The 26,719-nt window shown below is 34.3% G+C and overlaps 1 protein-coding gene across 1 annotated transcript; it reads left to right on the top strand.

The window, feature by feature from the left end:
• The first annotated feature begins 7,165 nt into the window (after positions 1 to 7,165).
• LOC117112350 (adhesion G-protein coupled receptor G6-like) lies at positions 7,166 to 26,475 on the top strand. The gene is made up of 11 exons (XM_033255427.1): positions 7,166 to 7,272; positions 10,208 to 10,313; positions 11,469 to 11,582; positions 12,001 to 12,128; positions 12,250 to 12,396; positions 12,652 to 13,206; positions 13,312 to 13,461; positions 15,594 to 15,712; positions 16,046 to 16,308; positions 22,040 to 22,106; positions 25,005 to 26,475. Exons 3-11 carry the CDS (start codon positions 11,471 to 11,473, stop codon positions 25,513 to 25,515), a joined length of 2,052 nt encoding a protein of 683 aa, XP_033111318.1. The 5' UTR covers positions 7,166 to 7,272; positions 10,208 to 10,313; positions 11,469 to 11,470; the 3' UTR covers positions 25,516 to 26,475.
• Positions 26,476 to 26,719: the final 244 nt, after the last annotated feature.

Below are 26,719 nucleotides of genomic sequence, written 5' to 3' on the forward strand. Positions count from 1 at the left end.
TTCAAAATAGAGGGAATGTGGGTAGGGAGTGACTTTCACACACCTATTCCACCTCAGCCCCAGCATGGTTGGGGCTAAGGTAATATCATTTATGAATACGGCACCTCAAAGTGGCCGGAATTGGCACTCATAGATTTGAAATGCGAGTATAATTTCCATTTTTAAAACAATTGGAAAATTGTAGGTGGCCCCAGGCCGACAGGGGCCCTCATTAAACCTTCACGGGATATACTATGATATATGTCTTACAGTCGATCTCAGAGACACATTATGCTGTTATGTATCAACAAAGCCCTTTTGGGTAAGGGTGCCCGAGCGAGGACCCTATGGGTTGGGTCACCTTCGGGGCCCTAGGTGACGGGGGCCCTGCGGACCGCCGCATAAGAGCGCATAGTCGTTACACCACTGTACATCGGAAAACAATTTCCTACTCATTTCCAATTAGTATACTGCGTTCTTTAACGTGCACACAGGCAATAATGCACACGGAACCAACAGGAAATGTCTCATCCGAAAGACGGTGCGCTATCGTAACTTGCATTTCAGCCCTCCAACTGAAATACAAGGAAGAGCAGTGATGGGAATTCAATAAACTACCTCATTCCTAAAGCCCCTTCCAATTTCCATCTTAGAAAACTTAAAGAATTTATCCTCCAAAAGGCTGGAAAGGACTCCCTGTACAGGCGAATGCTTTGTTCATTTTTAAGTCAGTAATTAAAACAACTATAATAATCTCACTACAATAATTATAATTACAATAATAGTAATAATAATAATAATAATAATAATAATAATAATAATAATAATAATAATAATAATTTTAATATTGGTTGCCTTTTTGCCCTTTAAACCTGTTTCCTTTTGTTGTTATTGTGATGTGGGTCTATTTGTTAAAAAATGTTTAAATGTTGATTGTTTAGATTTTTCTGCTTGTACCCTTTACTTTTGTGAAATTTTCAACCCATTTTGAGTGATGAATAAAGAATGATTTTATTTTATTTGAATCGGAGACTTAGAGATCCCCACGTTTTAGCGCACACAGAGGCTACCACCAGTTTAGGCAACTGAGCTAAGCTGCTCTGCTACCTGGTTATAAATCTATAAGGTACCATTCCAATAATTAATAATAGGCTCTATTACATTAACACTATTAAAATTCAGAGACGGACAAAAATTTACTTTCGCCATAATATATTGTACAGCAAGCCTACGACTTCTGGATCACTTTTTCTTCAGGTCATCTAATAGGTTTGAAAATATCAATATAAAGACGTTTGAGTAACACAATTCATTGATTGTTTTTAATAAAGTGTTACTTTAATACCAAAAAATATGTTGCTCTGAAACATGGTAAGGCCAATCTGAATAAAATGACCAGATCGTCCTTAAAGGTCCAATTAATGATGTCGCAGGCGTTTATCATCCGAATATCTGAATTATTAGTAGTAGTTATGCAGCCGTCCGAGGTTCATACATTTTTTTAAAAATTAAAAGAAAATATTTTGTCAAAAGCGGTTGTATTATCAGATTGCTCGGTAGTAGTAAGTAGGGGCCCATCGCCTCTCAGGGACTCATTTGGACATGGAGGAAGTAAGCGTTTCCCTAGAAAGTACACAGGCATTACATAACTGGTCAAACCTCCATAGTGGGGCATCCAGGGGCATAGTTTAAAGAATCCCTTCTAATAAATCTGCCAAATATTGTGTTTGTGGGATTTTGGTCTATTTGGTTTTTTCGGAAATTATAGAAAATGTTACGTATTGTTAAGGCGTTGTAGGAGAGTGCTGAGTATCAGTGTTACTGTAAGTAAAAGTATCTAACCCTGTCCAGGGCCCATTTGGACTCGGACTTCGCCCAGAAAGCACATGCGTTACTTAAGGCTTGGCAGTAATGTGTTAGGTAGTAGTAGGAGCGCCCCCCCCCCTCCGAGAGCTCACGAGTTACGCAAATGGGTCCTGTTTATTTTAATATGATATGCCATAATTGAAATTTATTGGACAGTACATGAAACACTACACCGTTTCTGATATATAAACTGCAATACATTATTCAGCATCGGAAAAGTTTTCCAACGATACCAAACACGACTTTTTGGTGAGCTTATATACTTATTCATATATTATACACATTTTAAGTATATTTTGCGGATATTTTAAAACAAATAAACACCTATTTTTTAATTATGTTCCATTCTGGCATGAGTGACAGTAGTTTTTAAATGTCTGGTTTGTTGCCTGTATATAAATTATGATTTTAGACACTAACATCATATCTGTAGCTTATTTAGTTCCAATTATATGCACATTTTAGATAAATTTGGCGGCCATTTTTCAAAATGTATACCAGGTGAAAAATCAAGTGTCAACAGGGCTTAGGGTGACCAGGACGGATATCTGGCTATGTTGACTGCTTCTAACATTCCACTCCCCCTAACTTGATTTCTAGGCCTCTTTTTTTTATTTTTTCCCTAGTCTATTAGGACTTCACGAAATGCAACACTTGCTTTTGTCCATTTGCCAAATAGCCTCAGTATTCCAAACAATTATTTTGTCTACAAAGAATGTCACATTTTGGCTCATCTTACAAATCGAATAAGGGAGGATGAGATTGTGAACCACTGTCTTGATATGAGACTCCTCAGAGAAAATCAGTGGAGTCGAAAAAAACTCCATTACTGCCAGATCGGAGAATATTGTTGAGAGTCTAATTCAAATGAAAGCTAAGGCGAAGAAAATACTTAGCAATGATATCAAAAGCTTCTGGAATCTCCATGTAAAGGAGCTCCTCGTTCAGGGAAGATTCTATGAGCTACTATCACTCGAAGAATCTTGTAATCATTGGAGGAAAAGCATTATTTTCAATTTACCTTCCGGGATGTTAAAGTTTTTAGTTATGCGTTGGGGGTTTAAGTAAATCTGCAAAGCTGGGGAAAATCTTTATCGTCAAACTGTAAGTCATGTGGGAATAGGGAAACCATGCATAATGTACTAACTATTGTAAACATTCAATGGACCAGGGCCTCTTCACATGGAGACACAATAACATTCTCAACTTTATGGTTAAAATCTTGAAACAAGGAATTGTGAAAATACCTTTCCCCCCGTTAATCTTCTCCGATCTCGCAGCCGAAGACCGAAATGTCCCGCACTTAATTAACATTCCACCGGAATGCGCAGTTACTACCCTCTTCTTTTGGAAAAATAAGAAAAAATTTTCATAATTGAATTGACTTTCGAAACTAGTATTAACCAAGCGCACATGCGGAAGATTAATAAATATTCCCCTCTTAGGGCGGACATCTCGGACTCTGGCTTCGAAGTGGAACTAATTGTTATTGATATAGGTTCGAGAGGTTATATTTCGGCTTCTAATAATGCATACCACCTAAAGAAAAATACTGACTCTGCAATAACCCGGTCGCTTTGAAATTCTTTAGAAACACAATTTCTAAAATTTCAATAGCCTCCTCTTTTAGTATATGTTATGCTAAAGAGCATGCCTTCATGGATAAACCCACCGTACTATAATATCGCCAATTGAATTTCTATTCTAGTATTCATTATGTTATAAAGCAACTCTCATGGATAATCTCACTGTATTCTAATATCGCCGATTGAATTGTTATTTTTAATAATATTAATGAATTGTATTTTTTTTTAATAGTGAATTGTAGATTAATAATGTTGTTTTATTATAATTGTAAATAATTTTAATAATTCCTCCTTCCGAAATCAAATCTGAAATGCTTTGGTTATTGAATTTTTAAGTTCCTTTTATGGAGCTTAAGTTAAGAATGTTATGTGCTCGTGTGGCTGTTTTGGGGTGTTTTGCTCAGCCTTGCATGTTCGCTTTATAAGGAATAAGTCCTAGGCAATAATGAGTTCTTGTTCTTTGTTTCCTTTATTTGTGTTTTTGATGCAATAAAGTGATATTTTTATATTTAGTTCTTCAATAATGATCACACATTTCGGAAGAGTTCTACCAGTCCAGTGATCATAGGCCTACGATATTATACTTTATTAATAAAAGGACTGGGTAAAACAACGGTTAAACGTCTGTCCTCAACAACATAATTTTTTTAAGATTTAACCTTAGTATTATTTGAATACCAACACGAGCTATTATTCGGATAGGAGAAATTATCATTTGTTTGTTTATATCTTGGTATTCACGCGAATGTATTATTGTTTTAAGATTTTATTAAAAAGATCAATTCCGTCATGGTAAATACATTAAATTGTGGGTAAATTTTGCGTCATGTTTATAGCATCAGTTGAATATCAAACGTTTCATGTCGAGTCAAAATACAGTTAAACACGGTCTTTAATTTGCTAATACGATAAACAACCAATGATAAGAAAAAAGTTTCTATCTCAATTTACAGTAGTCTATCTAGTAATCATTAGTGCGGTGCTGGTGGTGAAGATTGACGATTGAAGAAAGTTTTTTTGAAATTTTATGTATCAAAACTTTTCAGTTTTCACTTATATGCTTTATTAAGAACATTCTTTAATTTATTCCCTGCAAATTTTAAATAAAACATAATAAATATAAAACAATACATAATAATGATGATAATAATAATAATAATAATAATAATAATAATAAATATTATTATTATTATTATTATTACTATTACTATTATTATTATTATTATTATTTTTTTTATTATTATTAAAGTCATTTATAATTTATTACGTCACGGCTTGATTATGGCAATGGCAACCTTTATGGTCTACCACATAACCAGTTGCGGAAAGTACAACTACTGTTAAATAGAGCAGCACGTTTACCTCACGATTCTATTTTTTCATAATTTAATACAATTACATATATAGTAACATATTTAGGCCTAGCCTAGGCTAGAACTCGGCTATGCCTATAAAATACTAATATACAATTTTAATACATAAGATTAATTTAAAATGGACATAGTAATTCACAATTAAACAATACATTAAATTTAAATGTAAATATAATAACGTTAACGAATAAATAACAATAATTAAAACGTGTACATAGTATCACTACTACAATAATAAAATTAATATTTTCCAATCTTATAATAAATTGTATATAGCCGGAGTTAGTTTTGACCTAGGCTACTATGGCTAACGACAGGTACGCTTTCTCCAATATAAAGGTTTCTTCTATGAATGGAATGAAATGTACGAAACACGAACTCCTGTAGACCAAATCCAGTACCGTTACGATTTTAATCGCGGGGGAAATATTCTCAAGATGCAACACATCACACAACAAATCATGATTTATACATACAAATCACTAACTTACATTTCCGATCTGATCAAACTTCGTTCAAGCACATGCACACGGTCCATAAGGTCAACGACAAGCTCGTCAATTCTGTTTGTACCTCTTTGCAGACTGAAAACGTATGGTGAAAGAGCCTTTGCTGTTGCTGCTCCAAAATTATGGAATGACATACCTGTACATAATATACGCGAATCGCCATCTCTTACTCTTTAAAAAAAAAAAAAAAAACTGAAATCACATCTCTTTGACTCAGCTTACTCATAATTTATCGGTCATTTTATTTAATTATTTTTTTTTTCTTGAATGGTGTTTCCAGGTGTTGTCAGGGAATGGGATGACACGGTAATCCTGTGAATTATGTTTTCCGCGGGATCGGTCGGCTGGCCCTCAAAGTGTGAAAGAACGGCACACTGACTCTTCCCTAACGGCATCTGGTTCCGCACCCACTTGCTTCACTTTCATTGGTCTTTTTTATTGGTGCATAGAGACTGCTGTATTATGCGCCATATAATCCATCGATTGATTGATTTGATTGATTTAACTGATATATAGGCGTAAATAAAGTTACAATATTTTGTACTTGTGAATTTGTAAAATATGTTCTTAGTCAACGACTTGGGTGGGTAAAAGGAACATTTCTAGTTCTACTAATATCTAAGAAACACCATTCATTAACACTTTTTGATTTGAGTTAAAATAAGTGATATGTTGGTATTGTAAAACCATAGCCTCCCAGTGTGATTATTAATTGTAAAAATTGGTTGTAATCACACCACGCCCTTAGTTAGTTAGCACATTCTCTGTCCACATTTTTAAAAATTAAATAATGTCTATGATTAAGTTATTTTTTGTTATTGCATGATTGCAGTGATTCTTTGTCATTATCAGGGGACAAAACATCTTTAGATGTAGACATTCAAAAAAACATTATGTTTAAAAAAAAATTTTGAAATTAAATAGTTTATAGGGGAAGGTAAATATAAAAAAAGTCATAAAGGTTTTGTGAAAATAGTGGTCCAGACATCGCCGATGCGGCTGATGCACTTCTGACGTCCTTAAAAGAGCTTTTAGTGTTATGACACTAAAAGCCAGACTTTGACCGATGTATATAAGCTTCAAGTCTGACAATTTTAAATTCCAGTCTCAAGACTCATTTGTTTATAGGCCACTATAGCTGCCACCACCATTGGAAGACCTGTAAGTGATGATCTTGCAAAGCACTAATTACCATTGGTCCTAAGTTCGAAGAAAACGAAGTGATGGCTGTTTATTCGTATGTAGTAGTCTATATTTTAGTCTCCTTGGTCAGCCGTAGGAATTGTTTTACTTCATTATATTACAGCATAATTGAGACCATGTAGTTTGCACTGTAAAGTCTTTAATCATTATATATAGCGCACAGAAGATGGGGTTTTTTTTTGCATGATGCACTGTACAAATTTAACTTGTATTATTATATTGTTATATTTTGTTTTCATTTAGTTGCAAGATGTTCATTATTGTCTATAAATTCAAATTTGACTGGAATTGATATACCGGTAGTCAGCACGAGTTTTCCTTTCTACAATTGCACTGCTATAACTTCGTGAGTAGTGTTTTGCTTTGATTAGTATGCTATGTAAAAGAGTAGTAATCGTTTAATCATCAGTAGTGACTTGTTCCGAACTAAATTACACTATGTGTTTGTGTGGCACAAAATAGTTTTTAAACACAATTTGAAGTATTTGATTGTAGAGTGTTTGCATATAGCATTCATGCAAAAACCAGGTTTATGATATCAAACATTTTGGATATAATATGCAAAACTCTGATAGGAGGATCTAACAGCTATTGAAGTTTTTGCTAAATTGAAGCTTACCGTTATTTTTGTGTCATTTCAGATGTGTTATATGTGTAACCAGCTTTGATTGTGACTGGTGTCATTTTGGACGTAAATGCACCCACTTAGCATCTGAACCTTGTGGGGAGAATGACATAGTTGTCTCAGATGACACGGTATGTACCATTCACTTTATTTTCTTCTTTGTTTTTAGAGGTGTATTACAAAGAGTGCTTTCTACAAGTCAACAAAGAAATCAAACACACAGCATCAACCCTTACACCTTCAAGTGATTTGTCCTCTCCATTTATCACCCAAGAGATAAACGCTGCTATAAAGATAAGATTAGCTGAGCTCCAGGCATTAACAAGATCAAGATTTTATTGTCTGGCTTAAAGACTTTTAACACTGACTGTTTAATGAACACCTTGCATCTTTTCTGTTCATCATTGTCCTCGACTACGCTCTACGTCAAGCCACTAGTGGCCTGGAATCTGAACTTGGCTTCACAATCACACCCAGCTTTAACCATTACATACCTAGACTTTGCTGATGACATCTGTCTGCTATGTAACACGATTCAACAGGCTCAGAAGCTAAGAGAATGCATTAAAGTAGGACTCGTTTGTAATGCCAGGAAAACAGAGGTCATCACATACAACCTACCTGACCATGTCCCCCTAACTATAATCGAAGGGAGGGTTTTGAAAGAGGTACAGGATTTAAAATATCTTGGCTCATGGGTGTATTCCACGGAAGCAAATATCAAGATCAGGAAAGCACTTGCCTGGGCTGCACTCAACAAGATGAAAATAGTATGGAAATCATATTGCCCGACAAACAAAGAAACGTCTTCTTGGCTGCAGTTGAATCAGTTTTATTGTATGGATGCGAATCTTGGACTGTAACACCTGTCCCAGAGAAATCATTAAACGGTACATATACCCGGATGATAGGAGCTGCCCATCAGTTGGCATGATCGAATACAAACAACCTATTGTATGGCGCCCCACCAAAGGTCGGGGAGAAGATAGCGTACAGGAAAATGACACTGACAGGACACTGTCATCGTCATCCAGAACTTCCGGTTATCCAGCTTATTCAATGGGAACCCATACATGATAGAATGAGCAGAGGCAGACAAAAGTTAACTTACATGAATTTACTTTTTTTTAAATCTGGTTTAGAGGAGACAGATGAGTTTGCAGCCAGTATGCGGATCCGTGATGAATAAAGCATCCATGCTAGGGCTCGGCTGTGGCCGACCTAGTAAGTAGTTTAATGAAGAAGTCTATATGGTTTTCCGACAAGGCATTCCAACCAGTCGAAGAAAGGCTATAACAAACCCTTGGTACATTTAGTGGCTATTTTGATAAGTTACACCTGAAGCTCAGCCCACCTTCTGACAAGACGTCTCACTAAAATAGAACTTTACCCTTAATGGTTCAAAACTGAAGGTTGCCTCCACTCCAACCTGCCTGGAGGTTACCCATGACAGAAGTCCCACATTCTCTCATCATCTCACATTCTCGCATCATGCCAAGTTTTTTGCAGCTAAATTTCGATCTCGTGTCAGCCTTCTAAAGAAACTTGTCGGTGCAGGATGAGGCGTCACAACAGACTGCTAATATCTGTACATCAGAAACTACTGTACCGTACCAGGAGAGAATACACTGTAATCAACTAGGCAATGAGACTGATACCATGTTTAATTTCCTCCAACCCAACTAAAACGTTTCCTGTTCTTCCAGGAATAATACCACCGCTTATTCGCCGTCAGCATTTGGCTCTTAAACTGGCCAGAAATGCAAATGAATCAAATATCCTTATACCAAAGAATCGCACGACTTCAATTGGCTATCCAGGTGATGCTGCTTCGAGAGCAGCATTCACTGTACTACCGTGAGCAACAGACAGATAGGCTGAGGAGTGGAAAAAATCTTCTTTTCTCTGCAATTACATCAGCTCTCCAACATCCAAACCACCAAGCTGTGATTACTTGTCAATAAAAGTCTGGGTTCGTCTAAACTCCCTCTGCTCGGGATTCGGAAGGGCTCAAACATACCTGAAGAAAATTTGAGCAAACCTTCAGATCAGTGTCAATGCAGTGCATCCCAAACCACTGACCATATAGTCAGCACGTGCCAGTTGTGGATACGAAGGTCTTCATCTGTACGAGGACACCATTAGCTTGCTAGAAACCATGAACATACCGGTGTAGCTGCTGTGATTATGGATTATCCCACGAACGAACGAACAAACAAACAGAGGATGCTCCAAAAAAATATGTAACCCTGTGCTTCCACTTTACCTTTTCTACTTTAAGCGTTTACTCATCAAAAAGACATTTTAGTACAAGGCAAATGGAATATATTTATCCATATGTATGTAAGACGGAAGGAAGCCAATGCTTCTTGAAATTTTTCCTTTTGATAATTTATATTTCAAATATTTGATTGGTATCGTAAGGGAAATTAGTAAATTGCCTAGAACTGATGGAACATTATATATTATAATGGTTATAAAATTATTGTCCCATAATTAGTGTCAATTTAAATTTTATATTATTTTTTGGTTTGTATGTTTAGCATAAATAAAAGGCTTTCCATATGTACGAGTGTGTGCAATGTGCATATTGTGCAGTTTTATTTTGTAAGCAATTGCTCTTTTATGGTAATCAGCTTTCTTCTACACATTTTCCTTACATTTTAATGATGATTGTTCGTTTTTCTTGTTTGTGTATACTCAAATGTATATTTAGAAATAGAAACAGGCATATATTTTCCCATTACCTAAAGTGGCTAGACTGATACGTCACTTTGATATTTGCAGATGGTACCGGTGCCTGCCACTAACACCACTCAATTAGCAATCAAGTCTTTATAATAAAAATCAGTGGTTAAAACTGAGATGAGCGTCTTTTCCGGAATTTCTAGAATTTAACTTTTGCGCGTAAATTTTTTTTTTATGTTGTTGACACTCCACTTATGCGTCGTAAAACCAATACTGATTTACAGTAGAACCCTCACGGATAATATTCTACCTTTTTGTTCTAGGTTCGGAATCGAAAGCCCCTATATGTTATTAGCACTGTATTTTGTTTTTTCAAAGGAATGTAAAGACCAAAGACCCGACCAAAAACAGCTGGTGTTATTAGCACGGTCAGGTGAGGATTATCCCTGTGTACTGCCTTATATCACTGTTGTTTACGAAGCCGGTAAGTATCAAAACATTATTTTTTATATAGCTTGGTTGGATAGTGTCTCAACTTGTTTTGTTGATAAATTTTAAGGAGGGCCATACATTTACATTTAAATTTGAGCGTATATATGTGTACACTTCAACACCTAAACACACACATAGGCAGTAATATTTCTGCACACAGATGTCTAGTATACCGGTACACACACTATATCATCTGCCATGTATTTTTATAGCGCATTCCACAAGAAAACCGTCTCAATGCGTTTTCACGCCATTAAAAAACTACAAAAAGAAAATGAGAAAGGTGCAAACCCCTGATTTTGAGATGGGGTACCATGGCTTCTACCGAGGATAAGCATTGGACTGAGGATAAACCTGGGGCCCTACTACCGTACACTACTATGTTGGCGGTGCCACCTCCTGTAGTGAGGCGCGACTTTTCAAGGAAAAACTAGTGAAAATAAATGTAAATATGAATTAACTGAGTTTATACCTTATTGAAGAGATAGGTCTTCAATTTCTTTTTAAATATTAAAATGAGGATGCCTGACGAAGATCAGAAAGTCAGAATTTTGAAAATAGAAAAGGACGTATGTTTTGAGACGTGATGCCGGAACTGAAAGTATGGATATGTCCGTGGTTGATCTTAAAAACCCAGAACATGCTACAGAACGAGGTTGAAAGCCTTTTATGTGAGGAGTATAAACTTAAATGAGATGCGCTTCTTTATCGTTAACCAATTAGAGGAAAGGTGTATTATGTTGCCCCAAGACATTCTGGACACAAGTTGGGCTGCTGTTTTAAGACAACTGCTTATCATACACTAGTGGAATTATTCGAAGGTTACATTTGGTGCATGAAAAGTCATGAATGCCTGTAATCTATTCCTAATTATAATAATTTCCATTGTGTATGAATGTAAAGTAATATACTAATTGCTTTATAAGTCAATCACCCTCTTTAACGTTGGTATTATACTGTAAAACTGCACTAGCTGTACATGTAAAGTATGTACAACTGTGCTTATGCATATTATGGCTGCAGTATGAACAGATTTTAAACAGTTTGAAATTGTACTACAGTGTTTCATTCTTTTTGATGAACTTGATGTTTATTATCTTGCGAAATATTTATATCAAAACAATTATAATGCACATCTATATAATAGTGATGTGTACTGGAGAAAGCGTCACTCAGAATGGTATTTCATACAGTTTCCAAGATGTTTTGCTTCACACAATTGCAGAATCTACACAACAATGTCCTCTATACTCAAATGAAGGTTTGTAAAAATGTATTCAATCATTTTTTTTAATTTTTCTTATTTTGAAAATAAGTGCAAAGTTTATATCGTATGTATGTAAATGATCTCAAACAGTTGTCTAATATTAATATTACTCTATAGCTCTTAAATACAATTAAAGCAAGAGAATTTAGAATGATATGCATTATTTGAGCAATCATAAAATAATAAAAAATATATTTAAAAATAAAACAAAATGATTGAGAAAAAATAATCAGCTGGGGTCCGGTCTTCAATTAGAGGGTTAGTTTGTGATAAATGATTGAAGATTGTTATTTTGTTCTTTGGAAAATGGTTTCGAATGGTGCACTGTATGCGCATACCATACTCATATATACAACACTTAATAATTGCTGTGTATTATAGAAGTATATGATTGTAATTCTATAATTTATAGGTAATATGGTTCCTTTAGCAACACGCTACTGTGGAGGAGATTACATATCTGGAGCTAAGTGGGATGCTTTTAATGTTTCTGATTGTGACATCGGAACATCCTCAACACAAATTCGAAGAATAAAAGAAGTAATATTATATTTGAGCTAACATTTTGATATATTTCTATTTTTTATTTTGAAAATCAGTGCAATACACTTGAGGTGTATTCTAACTATCGCAAATTTTTATTAATTCAATGTTACTCTAGATAAATGTTATCAAAGACAATGTTGTAGATGTTGCCGATGCTCTTGCAAAAGTTACAAACAATACAGGTGATCTAGATGAATATTTGATTATGAACGTGTTAGATATACTAGAAGACATTGTTGGACTCAAAATGCCAAACAAATCGGTAAGTATACTTTTTTTCAACAGAGTGTCAAATTGGACATGTTCTATTTAAATAACTGATTCGTCAATTTGGAAAACATAGTTAAGGGCTAGTATTTGGAATAAATAAATAAATAAAAAATCATTTTAACAAAACAACTATTATATCTGTATATAACATCATTATGATACAATCTACAATGTCTTGAAAATGACTGAATCAAAAACCATATCCCTTTTCATCAAGTTTAAATAGCTCATTTATAAATATTTCCAGGTAACTTTCGACGTAGTTACAGTTGTCAACAACGTAATTGATTCTGGTGTACTTGGAAAAAACCAATCAATGAAAGGAACAGCGTCCTCATTTGTTAAATCTTTAGAGCAACAGCTTGAATGTGTAGCAGCAGCAGGCATAAATTTCACTGTTGTACTAACTCATGTCAGCATAATGACGTTATCAACCAGCTCACGTGCTCTGGACAATGGTCTTACGTACGTGGCATTCTCAGATGGTGATTCTCTTAGTGAAAACTTTGAAGCTGATATTGTGACTTTATCTGAGAAACCTTTTCCCATTGACATGGTGGGAGCGTCCATTTCTCTTCCACCTGAGATTACCTCAAGCCAATCTCCCACGAAAGAGGATGAAATTGGACTGTATTTTACTGTGTACCAGAATAATTCGCTGTTTATTTCAAACAAGTTAGCAAATGAGTCTGGAAAAGAACTTAAACGTAAAGTTAGCGGCCATGTTATTTCAGCTTCAGTAGAGAGAGTGAAGGTTGATGGATTAGTACATCCCATAAAAGTGACTTTTCTTTCTAGCTTTGTGAGTGAGTAATTAATTAAAGAAAACATATTATAATTTATTGCCTTTATTTTCTCATTAATTTAAAGTATGATTTTGAATCAAGTTTAATTGTTTGATTTGTAGGAAATCGTTAACACAGAATGTGTTTTCTGGAACTTTTCCCTCGATAATGGTGTGGGTGAATGGTCTAATGATGGTTGTACACTTAACAGGACAGAAGATGACAGTGCAATATGCTTCTGTGACCACCTGACAAACTTCGCTATTCTAATCGTGAGTATACAAAGTTTATATTTTTTTTTTGTTTAAAGGTCATATCTACGGAAGCTTAAAGTGACCTTCTGAGTTTCCAAGTTTCCAAGCTAATTATCTTGGAAACATGGAATAAACACTTATTAAGACGTCTTTCCGAGATAATTTTACCTTGGAAAGACGTCTTTCCGAGATAATTTATCTTGGAAAAAGTCCTTCCGATATAATTGATTTAGGAAAGACGGATTTCGAAGATAAGCATCTTAGAAAGACGGAATTCCAAGATAAAGTATCTTGGAAAGACGGAATTCCAAAATAACGTAACTTGAAAAGACGGAATTCCGAAATGTCTAGTCTAGGCCTAAACAAGTGACTATATGTGAGTGTGTAAAATTATGAAAAATATGATTAAAACGCAAAACTGTGAAAGAATAAAGGAAGAAGGAAGAATAGGAAAGAGATTTGCAGCGGCTGAAATATCTTCTGAAAATATAACAATTTACAATGAAATACAATAATATTCACTCACAACTTTGAACTTGAACAAATTAAATATAGGCCTATTCATTGGTAAGTCACAGGTAGCTTAACTTTCCTTACTACAGCTTTCAGGCTATCTTTGAATTTTGAATTTCGTCTTCTCGATATTATCTTGGAATTCCGCCTTTCCAAGATAAAGTATCTCGTAATTCCGCCTTTCCATGATAAAGTATAACGTATCTTGGAAAGACGTCTTTTCAAGATACATTATCTTGGAATTCCGTCTTTCCAAGATACATTATCATGGAAAGATGGAATTCCAAGATAAATTATCTTGGAAAGACGTCTTTCCAAGATACAATATCTTGAAATTCCGTCTGTCGAAGATAAATTATCTCAGAAATCCGTCTTTCCGAGATAATTTTTTTCGGAAAGATGTCTTAATAAGTATTTATTCCATGTTTCCAATACCCCTTTTAGACAGACCTGCAACACGGTATTAATACCGTATTTCTCGAATGCCGGCCTTCTATGTGAAAGGGTAAATACGACTAAACGCCGCCTTCAGTTAGACCTCATCGGGACCTAGTCTTAATACCGCATTAATACCGTAGCGAGTTTTGCCCAACTCGATGTGAAAGGGTACAGGGTTCATTGCCGCATTCGTACTGAGGCATACCGGTAACAAATCAGACGGTCACACGAGCAGCCACCAACCGCTGCTGCAGCTAACAACGCCGATGAAATCGCTAGCTGACCGTTCTTTAGACGCGAAAATCGCCTGCACCTAGCTGCTCGAAATTCAAGCCGGCCTCGCCTTAAACGCTTCCTAAGTTCTTTCTTCACTTGAACGAAACGCATTAGAAATTTTCTCTTTCTCAAATGTATATGTATTGCAAACATAGCAAGCATTCAAAAACATTTGCAAAGCAGCAGTTTTATGACTTCATCTCCGGCCATATTGGATTAATGAAGTAAACAAAAAATTGTGCCCTCGTTGTTAACAAGCACAAGCGCCACAGACATCATACTCCTTTTCGGACGGATCAACAAAGCCAGCAAAATTATGTTGCTTTGAAAAATGATATTCACCATTGAAATCACTTTTTATAACAAAGCAACATTAAAGAGTATACAAATAATTTGTTTTCAATGTTTTGAACTTTCAAGTAGAACTTCTACTGCTGCTCTACCACAGCGCTGCTGCTACTGCTTGAATAGATACTGCTGCAATATGTTTGAGAACAATTATGTACACGCTTTTTTAGTTGATTATGATCACGTATTCCACTTGAAACATTACAGAGCTTTGTCATTATAATTTATAGAATTGTAGATAATGTATTTGAATGAGTAAATCTTGATCATATTCAAGTTTTATTGCGACAAATTTCTATGATTTTTTTTCATTTATGGGTATGATAGGACATCATAATATCCATATTTGGGCAAATTACATATATTTGTTTAGGAAGTTACATATATTTTTCACAGAGTGTTTAGGAACTCAGATATTATGTGGTACTGTTGTTACAATTATTTCGGTATAAATTATATATAGACCAACAGTTAAATGTGAGTTTTAAATTAAGATTTGTTTTTAACATATGTTTAAACAATGTAATCTTCGAAGATATTTTAATATTTAAATTTATTTCTCTACATATTTACAGGATTATTATCAACCAAAGGAATCACAATTTCAAGATGTCTTGTCTGTCATTAGTTTGATCGGATGCATCGTGTCTATATTTTGTTTAACAATTACAATTGCCAATTACCTTTATTTAAAGTAAGTATAATGTCTCATGAACAGTGCCACTTATCACGTATCACGTACGAAAAAAGTTAACACAATGCTTACAAAATATCTATTGAATAGTATATTACCACCGTCTTAATGAATATCAGTGTCTAAATCAACTCAAAATGCCTTGCAGTACTTTTATACCTAACTAGTGCTATACCAAAATCGTCAGACACGTTAAACGAATGAAAGGAACTCAGGTTGCCGGGTTCATACGTATGTATGTGTGTATGTATGTATGTGTGTATGGGTGTATCATGGGTGTACGTGAAACCATGGTGCAGTATAGAGATAAACTTTCTTGAACTTGAATTGCAGGAAAATTCGATGCAAAATCCCTCAGAAAATACATATCAACTTATCGATATCGCTGCTACTCCTCTATCTGGTGTTTGTGACTGGAATCAAAAAGACAAGTTCTGAAACTGGATGCATCATTGTTGCCACACTGATCCATTATTTTGGACTTTCTTCCGTATTTTGGATGTCTATAGAAGCAATGAACATGTATCTTATGTTTGTGAAGATCCATTATGCTGAAATTAGATATTTCATGCTGAAAATATACGTTGTTGGATATGGTAAATATGTTTTAATGATTACGATTGCAATTTTCAACGGTTCAGCTAGCTTGGGTTCAAGGGCATAATTTGGGTTACTCTGTAAAATATAATCTTTCTAATGCGCTGAGTGTGCGCCATACCAAATTTGATTGGCGTTTCATACTATACTTATATCTATATTTACATACTATACCTACTATATCTATTTGGAGCATAGAGATTATCAAAATTAACTCACTCGTTGGTGGCGCTGTCTAGAATGAGAACAAAACATCAGGGACTTGCAGCAAGCCTACGGCTCAGTACATACACGATGGCTAGGCTGTTTTCGAAGTACAGTATGCTTCGAGTATTCTGATTCCATGTCTTTTTGGTGGACTATCGGTTATTTAAATTACCCTCTGTTTTGTTCTTAATTTTACGAAAGCCATCCTGCAAGACTCAATATTAGGTAGTACTAAAGCAGTGTCTGGATGATCGTAACAATCTGTGCAAACACGTCCTAAGCAGTAACACAGTAATTGTCACTTCTTTCCAACAGCATTTTTATACATACCTATAAACTACATAGTTTTCAAATAAGACTGCTGTAGTATACTGTAATCGTTGGTGATTTAATATAAAATTGTCGACCCTGGAATTTCTAGCAATGGTGTTATTTATACCTTCTGTTTGTATTAGAGCATGTGAAAAAGCAAAGAATCTATGACTAACTAGGACCAGAAAAAAAGTTAGAAAAGAGAAGTTAGCAAATTAATAATAAACGATTTAAAAGTCTGGAAAATATAGAAAAACGATGGAACCATGTTATAATCCAGTTGAAAGATGGAAATGGCCGCCACATACTGTGACTTCAACTATATCATGTCTTTGAATGGATTGGATGAGAGAGTCATATCAAAAAAGTATATTGTCAAGGACATTAAACACAAAGAAAATCACAGCTCTATGTTACTCAGTAGAATCTGAGCCTTATAAAGAGATCGAAGGGTCTCGTTTGACTCCATTTACATTACTTGAAAAATAGTTCTTGATCCGTGTGATGATTAAAAACAACACAACATTGTCAGCAGGAGTTTTCTTAGGAAATATATACTACATGAATTCGCTCTTATTAGAGCTGGGTTTTGATTAAAAAGTCCGGTTGTTTGACGAAAGAATTTCGTGAAACCACCATGGAAAAAGACCCGAAACCAATGTTTTTGTATCTTGTAGAGTGATTCCTAGGGGTATTGGTTCTATGTTTGCATTTCATCGTTCGTTTATAAACTCCACATACCCTATGCACACACAAACAAATGACAGGTAATTAAAATAGTTCGTTTGTTTGGAAAATCGGTATTTTAATGGGACGCTTATGTAAAATGACTGCTCCCTGGTACAATGATAATCATTTGCATAGCACTATCCGTCTGCGATGATAGAAAAAATAGTTTTTGCTTTATGAACTCGCAGGGTCTTGGTGATTCGAAGAAAACTTAATTTTAGTGGTTTCAAAATATACATTTTATTTTCTTTCTCCAAAAAACTACCATTGTGTTGTACAAACGGAGAAAGAATGGAAACATAGATAGGACGGCAACATAGTTTTTCCCTGGTAAAATAGGGAGATTTGCATTTTTTATCAAGAAAATATATTTCACACGTAAATAATAAAGTGACAAGGACGGCGTATTTTTAAATTAGATGGAAACTTTAATGGTCAAACATGACCTCCGTTATATGATTCTAACGGAGATATGAATCTTCAAACATGTACCAATGATATTCTAGTTGCGAAAACATTAATGTATGGCGGGAGATAATCTAAATCATTCATTGCCGTCTTGCCTACTGCTTTACCTCGCATAAGAACATTCTGTGTCTATTGTAACTAAGTTTCAGATATTTAATGAGAATCGACACAATTTTATAAGAAAAGAAATATAAATATTATATACTGGGGGTAAAACATTAACAAATTACAAAAGAAGATAAGGCCTAAAAATAGCTTGTTGTGTTGCTAACGCACAGTGACATTTGAAAATCGGGGTCGGTCGGTCGGCAATTTTTTTTACTACTGGTACTGCTGTGCCTGTGGCCTAAGCTTCCCTATGCCTAATTTCAGAGTTTGTGTGCCAACCATCGTTCACCCCATTAATTTTGATTGAAAAACGGTTGCAACAAATCTAACGAATCTACAACTAGATGTAATAAGAAAACGATGGACATTGATCTAGAGAAACAGTGTGTGTCCAGCTTAAAATACTAGCAATATTATCTACAGTATTTGATGAAGTTTTACAAATAATTGTTTACAAAGAGAATTAAAAGGCAGCACTCAGCGACTAACTTAGATGTTATTCAACACAAGCTTTCGCTGGCAGTCAATGGCAGCTTCATCATGTGTGTGAAGTAAAAAAAATGAAAACAAAATAGAAAAGAGCTTATGCATACATAATTAGCAAGTCTCACAATTAACCAATTAGCAGTCGGTTATACAATGATCAGAGATAACAAGTGTAATCAAGCAACTTACCATTCTACTAATAAATAGAGCTAGGCAGATAAACTATCTGTGCAGTCATGGAGCTAATTATGAACAATGGAGTCAGTAACAAACTAAATCTTATAATGGCTGAGAAAGCCTAATCTATATTGAGGCCACTATTAATGCAATCAAATTTATAATTTATAATAATTGTTTGTAGACACAAAGAACGAATACGTACGTTATCTTTTTTACGAGTAGAATCAATCTTTCTTTGTACATTCCGTTTTACCCGTTTTAAGTCGGAACAACGACCTGTGTAGGCTACAGTTGGGTAGCCATTAGGCTGGAAGCCATAGCCAAAGCAAATGAACTAGACCACCTCATCTAGAAATAGAAGGAAGTGATCATCATAGCCTAAGAACACCAACTGAATCCAGAAGATTAATTAATCACTTACTTATCTTTATATATCATATTAAGATGTTCATCATCCGAACGCTTGTGTGAAAGTTGATTTTCTCTGGAATATTAATTACGGTCATCGCCATGGAGGCCATAATATTCTTACTGCCGTTCTATCGACTTTTATTATTATTATCGACGTAGTATTACTACGCCAATTTGAACTTACCTGGCCTATTATTTCAAAGAATGGGGATTCAAAGGTATGTTTGTAAACATCTTATTTACAGCTGATGATGGCATAGTACATAACGTCTCTTTAAATTGTACGATCACAGGTGGTAGATTTTACTTCCTACCTGAGAATAAGTGTTTGCTCAGATATCCGACAGGAGAAACAAACGACTTTTTATGGTAGTCTCCTAGAAATCGTTGATATGCCGATATTATCCAGTCATCATATCGTGTATTGACCACGAAAATGTTCCCGCTTCTACGGAGTGCAAAGACAGAGATACCCCAACCATAACATTACCTTTTATGCGAGCTACCTGATGGTATCTGGAAACGTCCATCCCAATCCAGGACCACAATAAGACCTGCGACAAACCTGCTAAAATTAAACTGAACATCAATTGCAATCAGTGTGGTTCTACCTTCCATAGAACATGTATTAGTATGACCTTGAAGTGGTACAGAACATGTTTAAATACTATGAATTGGACTTGCATAAACTGTAATTTCATTCACGATTCAGTGAATCGTTCTTCAATGTTCAACAGCGTTTCACACGTATTTATGTTGGTGGTCATTGGTCTACCCGATCATCATATTATTCAGTTGCTAAATATGGAATCAACCTATGCCAGAATCATGTCTCCACATCATGTTCATCTCCAAATGGCTTTATGGTATTATCGATCTTAATGTGTTTAGTGCTGTCTCTATTTACCTAAGACATACTCATGACCTTATATTCACAGAATGGTATTCAAGAACCAATACCTTCAAATACTCACCTCTCAATCATTTTAATCGTCTGTTCAAATCTCTCCCATCTGATATCAGAAATGCTCTCTTGTTTTCTTTTATAGTAGGTTTTCAAAAGCTCTTAATAAACATCTGAAAATAATGAAATATTCTAAAGTTGTTTTGATATCATAATTTCACGTAACTTAATGTTGTATAATAATTTTAAAGATGTATTGTCCCTTGCTAATGTCAAAAAATCATAAAAAATAATTTTAAAATATACTTACTCATATTGCAATAGCATACAAATTATTAACTTGTGCATAAAAATTATTGAATTTAAAAAATGTGTGCCCTGATTTTTAAACCAAAGAATTATAATAAAAATAATAAAACACTTCCAGTGACTGGAATTGTTTCTATCATTTTTCGCTGTAAACTGATGGGTAGACATTTTTTAAATACACTAATTGCTATGTTCAAGTTGATAAATTTTACGTTACTTCAAAATGGGCAAGTTAATAATGATTTTTTTTTTGGTATTTAGCATGACACACTACATCTTTAACTATTTGTAAATAATTACTCAATTGATCGTATTTTTTTATGTAATGAATTCTATGTATGTATTTTATAATATTTTTTATATGACCTCTATTTTGATACGACTTATTTATCGAACAATTAATTTTAATGTAAAATTTTGCAATTTTTTTTATTTTATGATGCCCTGGAGAACCCTCGATAGTGTTTTACTCTTGATTATATATGGAGGACATTTTATATTGTTTTTTTCTCCTGAAATGTTGTTATAAATAAAATAATAAATAATAAGGCTTCAAATTGTTGTTTTAAAGCCAAGCTCACGAGGAAAATATATTCCATTGTTTATAAAACTGATATTGCTAAGACGCAAAATGTCTCGGGAACAGTTAATAAGATAGTATTTTCAAAAATATGGGGAAAGGGGGCGTAAACACTCTAATTGCACCTTTTCCCAAATTGTTAAGTATTCAAAAATCTTTATATCATTAACTGTTTTTCGTCAAAAACCCTTTTAGAAGTAGAAGACGACTTACAGTTAGGAAAACCTTCATATGTTTGTAGAAAAAATGAGTGAATTGAATAAGTAAAAAAGAGAGCCAGTGATACCATATGATTGCATCTTGTGAAATAATCCACGGTGACTTATATTTTGGAATGTTGTCCACCATAAAAGCTTTTATTATTTTGGTCCAGTGCTTTGTGTACATGACCAGTGAGTAGTACTGATAGGAGATCTCTTGAAGATTGGTATTGCCTAAAAGCACACTGAGCGCTACTAAGAAGCTCATTTACTTCAAGATAGGAAAGCAGCAGCTTGTTAATACTTCACAAAAAACTTTTCTAATAATTATGATTATAATGATGGGATAATATTTCGATCGCTGTGATCTATCTGCTGCAGATAAAATTACAATAGGACCTTGAAAGTAATGCATTGGCAATACACCAGATATTCTTTGATTCGAGGCCGAGTTCAACCGTTTGTGTTCCTTCAAAAGTGGCTGCGATGCGCTAATGCTGCAAAGCATAACTAAGTTTGAGAGTGTGCTTTAAGTTTATATTTCTAGTGAAATAGATAGAGTCGTTACGCCCTTTTCCATACTTTTTTAGATATTCAAAAATCTGTTTCTCATTAATCGTTCCCGAGTTTTTCTTGAAAGTCCTTTTTGTGTCTTAAAAAAGTAGTGAGCAAAAAACCAACTAAGAAATAAGAAATGAATATGCACCGCTCGAACTTCTGAATGATAGTAATTATAATCATACATTCTTCACTAAACCATATATAAAATAGGCCTATATATCATTATGTGCATATAGGCTTTGTAAGTTAATTATAGTATTGCAATTTATTTTTAGGTTTTCCTTTAGTTATCGTTGCAATTTGTTTGGCGATTGACGTCGACAACTATGCGGATGAAAAATAGTAAGTATTGAATTATGATACCATATTTTTAATTCAAATCTTTGATGCCATGTATTTCTGTAAATTAACCAAAATATTCAAGCCATTTATAAATTATATCTACAACAATAAATTCACATGAATTAAAATGTAAATAATTGACTAGTCTGACACAATTAAAATAATAGCACAATAAGCAAGCTGTTCGTCTTAGCAACACAAGATGCACATACCGTTAAAGAACTTCACCAGTTATTGATATGTTTGTTTCTGATCCAATTTTTAAAATATTGTTAGCTATTTTATTTTAACAAACGGAAAAGTGACTGTATTTGTATTATTTCCTTTCTTCTATCCTGTTCTACAAAGTTTTTGTACATTTTTTGTACATTTTCTGGGGTTTTCAATTTGCTTAGATTTTTTCAAACTTTGTCCAAATACCATATATCAAAGATGTGCATACTTAAATAACACTTCATTCTAAATATTCTGATTATTAATGAAGAATAATTTGCTTTTCCAAATGTTTTTAACTTGTTACAGCTAGAATAAACCTAAATTAACGTGAAATTTATAACAAATTTTTGGCCTCAACCTTAAACATCCGTGTAATATTATTAACAATTTGACTTCAGTGATGGACTTAAATATATTTTTCGAATATCCCATGAAATATTTGAAGAGGAGTCGCATGAAGCTGCAGTTAGATCTAATTTAGACCTAGTTTTCAATTTTTTTAATTAAAGGTCTGGACAAGTAACTCCAAGCCAGACTTCTTACTGATACTGACGAAAATATAACGTTAAGCTGTGCTTTTGCTAAGAGCAGATTTGAATTGTAGCGACGTAATACTACACGAAAATATATACAAAAATGAAAGAATTGATGAATGACGTAGACTGGAATATGACCAATTTGTAAATACAAGAACAAAAGTATTCCCGTGAAATTTACAACAGCATAATAAACAACGCTGCAAACATACAAAAAACAAAAAAAACAAAAAACAAAAAACAAAAAACAAAAAAAAAAAAACAAACAAAAAAATGCACTAACTGTTAAAAATAGGAATTATGAGGTTTCAACTAGAGAGACAATCTATTGTGTGGAATAAAATTACGCAGTTTTTAATGACAAAAGTAGTATCTCTAATAACGTATATTTGGATTTCTGGAAAGCTATAGTACGGATGTTTGCAAATGACACCATTCTTTTTTTTTAAATATCGTCAACATGAAGCCAAATGATATAATTTAAAACGATCTCTAGGTATTGAAAAAATGGTCAAGAAATAAAGTTTAAAACAGAGAAATATGAACGTCAAAAACCTACACTATCAGTACCATGTTCACAGGTGAAGAGAAAAGGTGTTACCTACTTAAGTTCAACTAAGGACCTTCATGGTGTTACTTTTGACACTTTGTATACAAAGGAATCTGTACATATCGCAAACATAATTCGGCCGCACTTAGAGTAGGCAAGTAGTATTTGGAATCTGCTCTTAAAAAGTGATACTTCCAATATAGGACGAGCGCAGCTCAGAGCAACCAAAATCGTATATAAGAGGGTTGAGTAAAAATGAATTATGAATATACTAAAGATTATGGGCATGCCTACATTAAAATACAGGGGATTTTTTTTTAATTCGATGATTAGAACATAACACAAGAACATCATTACGAATTTCAAAGCTCACTTAAACATTAGAAGATAATGCTTGAATAGTAAATATTTGGAATTATTAACCAATGACAGAGCATTGATAAACAAATTCTCCTACAAGTTTTAATTTATTGACCAGCAAAGTAGGGCGTTAACGGCTATTGCCTTAAATTAAGAAGGAACCCCTCAAAATCCCCTTCTTGGAATTTAAAGGATTATCCATGACTTATTTGAAAACAAATTAGTGACTCCAATGCTGAGATGGAGATGAAATACGAATTGGTACGGTTATAACACTTCTAGATGCCTGAAAATAGCACCCTAAGACTATAAACAGATAGAAAATTGCGTTTATGCATTGAATTTGGGAAGCTGGATAATAAAGCTATCAGAGGTGTATTTGGCACGAATTGAGAAACTGCTAGTAGCGCTGTGTGTGGAGCTAAATACGTTTTATCTGATCTAGCCAACGAATATTAAAATCTGCTATGGATCCAAATTTTACTAAAAAGACGGTTTTAGGGTACCATGTAGTTCAATTGGGTTTCTAAGAATGTCCCCAAGATTAGTTAACATTTTCAGTACCTTTCAATAAATTATAAAGTATTTATGAATCTCTGGGATGTATCTTTAACATAAAACAATCACATTGTTTTTATTTAAAAAGAGGTGTTACTCGATCGGTTGATGGTAAAGTATATCCACAGTTCGATCAGCCACTTGTACTCGAAACTGACACGTCACAAAAATGTTTAGGTGCCTAAACGTGGCAAATTACATCTTACAGCGTTTGCTAGCCGCATGATGAGACAAGCTAAAAAGCTGCCCTTAATTTTTGGAGTACAGAACATACATGTGTGGCCAATTAGCCCCATTTTATCTAAATAAAATATAGTGAGGAAAATAAATCAAAGGTGATGCTTGTCAACTTCCAAATAGTACAGGTACAATACAGAGACAGTGGTTATACAGGTTATTAGTTCCCCTCATTCCTGAAACAGTCATTTCTACTCATGTTTTAATTTATTTTAAACATTTTTATCTTGCATTCTTAGCGTTTTTATACCAGTTATAACAAATATATAGAGAAATAACATTTTTTGCCAGTTTAGTACACCGGCTCTTTAACTAAATCTAGGTGTAGTGTAATTATACACAACCACAATAAATACACAAAATAAGTAAGCTTATATAATTTTGATAAGCGTGTGCTTGTGAAAACATTGCGTTAAAGATAAAGATATTTTTGTATTGCAGCTGTTTCATTTCTTCAGGAAATCTTCGGAATTTTGGATTCATCTTCGTTGTCGGTCTCCTTCTGTTGTTTAACTGTGTAGTATTCGTTCTAGTCATGCGTAGACTGACTTGCGGGCGAAATATAATGAATGTCGACGAGTCAAAGAGGAAGCTTGTTATCAAACGTCATTTGCAGAACGGTATCGCAATTTCAGTCCTACTCGGGCTAACATGGGTTTTTGGATTCATGGCAATTGATTCTAACTCGTCTACAAGGGAAATATTTCAAGCACTATTTTGCATTTTCAACTCACTTCAAGGCTTCTTTATCTTCTTGTTCTTCTGCGTACGACAAAAACATATTCGTGATGAATGGAAAGAGTACTGCTGTGCATGCTGTGCCGGATCACGTAGACAGACTTACAACGTGCAGCTCTTAGAGAAAGTAAATGGTATGATTCCTAGTGCTGATTTTACGAATTATTCTGCTCAAAGTCCTACAAAGACAAATATTCGAGAGGATAAGTGTTGAAGGCCTATGTCATTATTATATTTTATATATATTTAGCATTTAAGGCCCGGGGTATTTGACCAGTTTTCTGAAACCCAGTTTGCCGAATTCCAGATTTCCGAGTCCACTTTGCCGAAATGCCATACTACCGACCCATACTTATGAAAACACATTTATCTGAATTTCAACTCATTACACTAAAATATTTAATCAAATGCCCAAACTTCAAGTACAAAGAGGTGCAGTCTACTGTGCGTTGGTCATTGGTGTGTATCTAGGTTATTTGTCATGGTGGTAGGGGAGGCTGACGGGACTGGGAAGCTTGAGTAGGGGATCGAAGGTAAAGTAAAGAAGAACCATCTGGCCAAAAAAAGGTGAAATGAGATAATTTTAGCAACTTTATTTTAAAGAAAAGGCACTCTTATAAACACCTAAATAAAACATGTAAATCATTGACAACTTATTGTCAAAATATATGCCATCAACAGAATAAACGTGTGGAAAAGCCGGAAGGCATTAATTGGAACTGAACAAAAGAGTGGTAGAATATAATTAATCAATGACGTGGAACGCTGGATTACAGGTCAGAGATGTCATAAGTTACGTGCCTACTGAACAACGAATACAATTTAAACGGTTTGGGCAGTGTGGGTAAGGTTAGCTTATAGTAGTTGGACATTTTGGTGTTAGCTAGAATACTTGGAACAGCTATTAGGCTGCGTGTATAGAATAGAGAAGTTAATTTTGGCCTAGGTAAACTAACTTAACTTGCACTCATAAGGAATGAGATTTGAGTATGAGTTGCTATTAAATACACATTTGGCAATCTGGGTCTTGGCAAACTAATATTCACAATTTTTGAGTTTGATACTCGGAAATGTAGGATTCAGCAAAACTGGGTTTCGGCAGTCTGGCCTAAGTCCAATGCCCCAAATATCTGTATTTTGACAGACAGAATGAACATTATTTTACTTATTTTGATATTAGGCTTATATTGGAACAATTTATAAATAATAGATAAATAATTATTTGTTGTAGTTGCAGAAAAAACTATATATGCAGATAACCATCTACCATCGATTTCAAAATAGGTTTATCGATGAGAAAGTCGTAGGTTTAGATCAATTTATATTTATTATTAGAAATGTATGTATATTAATGAAGCGTTTGATATACGTAGACTACACCCATTGTATAACAATTGGCTCAGGCATCAAAGAAACTT

Source organism: Anneissia japonica, unplaced genomic scaffold (genome assembly GCF_011630105.1).
Source record: "Anneissia japonica isolate Jap-2015-1 unplaced genomic scaffold, ASM1163010v1 scaffold581_len1011336_cov187, whole genome shotgun sequence".
NCBI lineage: Eukaryota > Metazoa > Echinodermata > Crinoidea > Comatulida > Comatulidae > Anneissia > Anneissia japonica.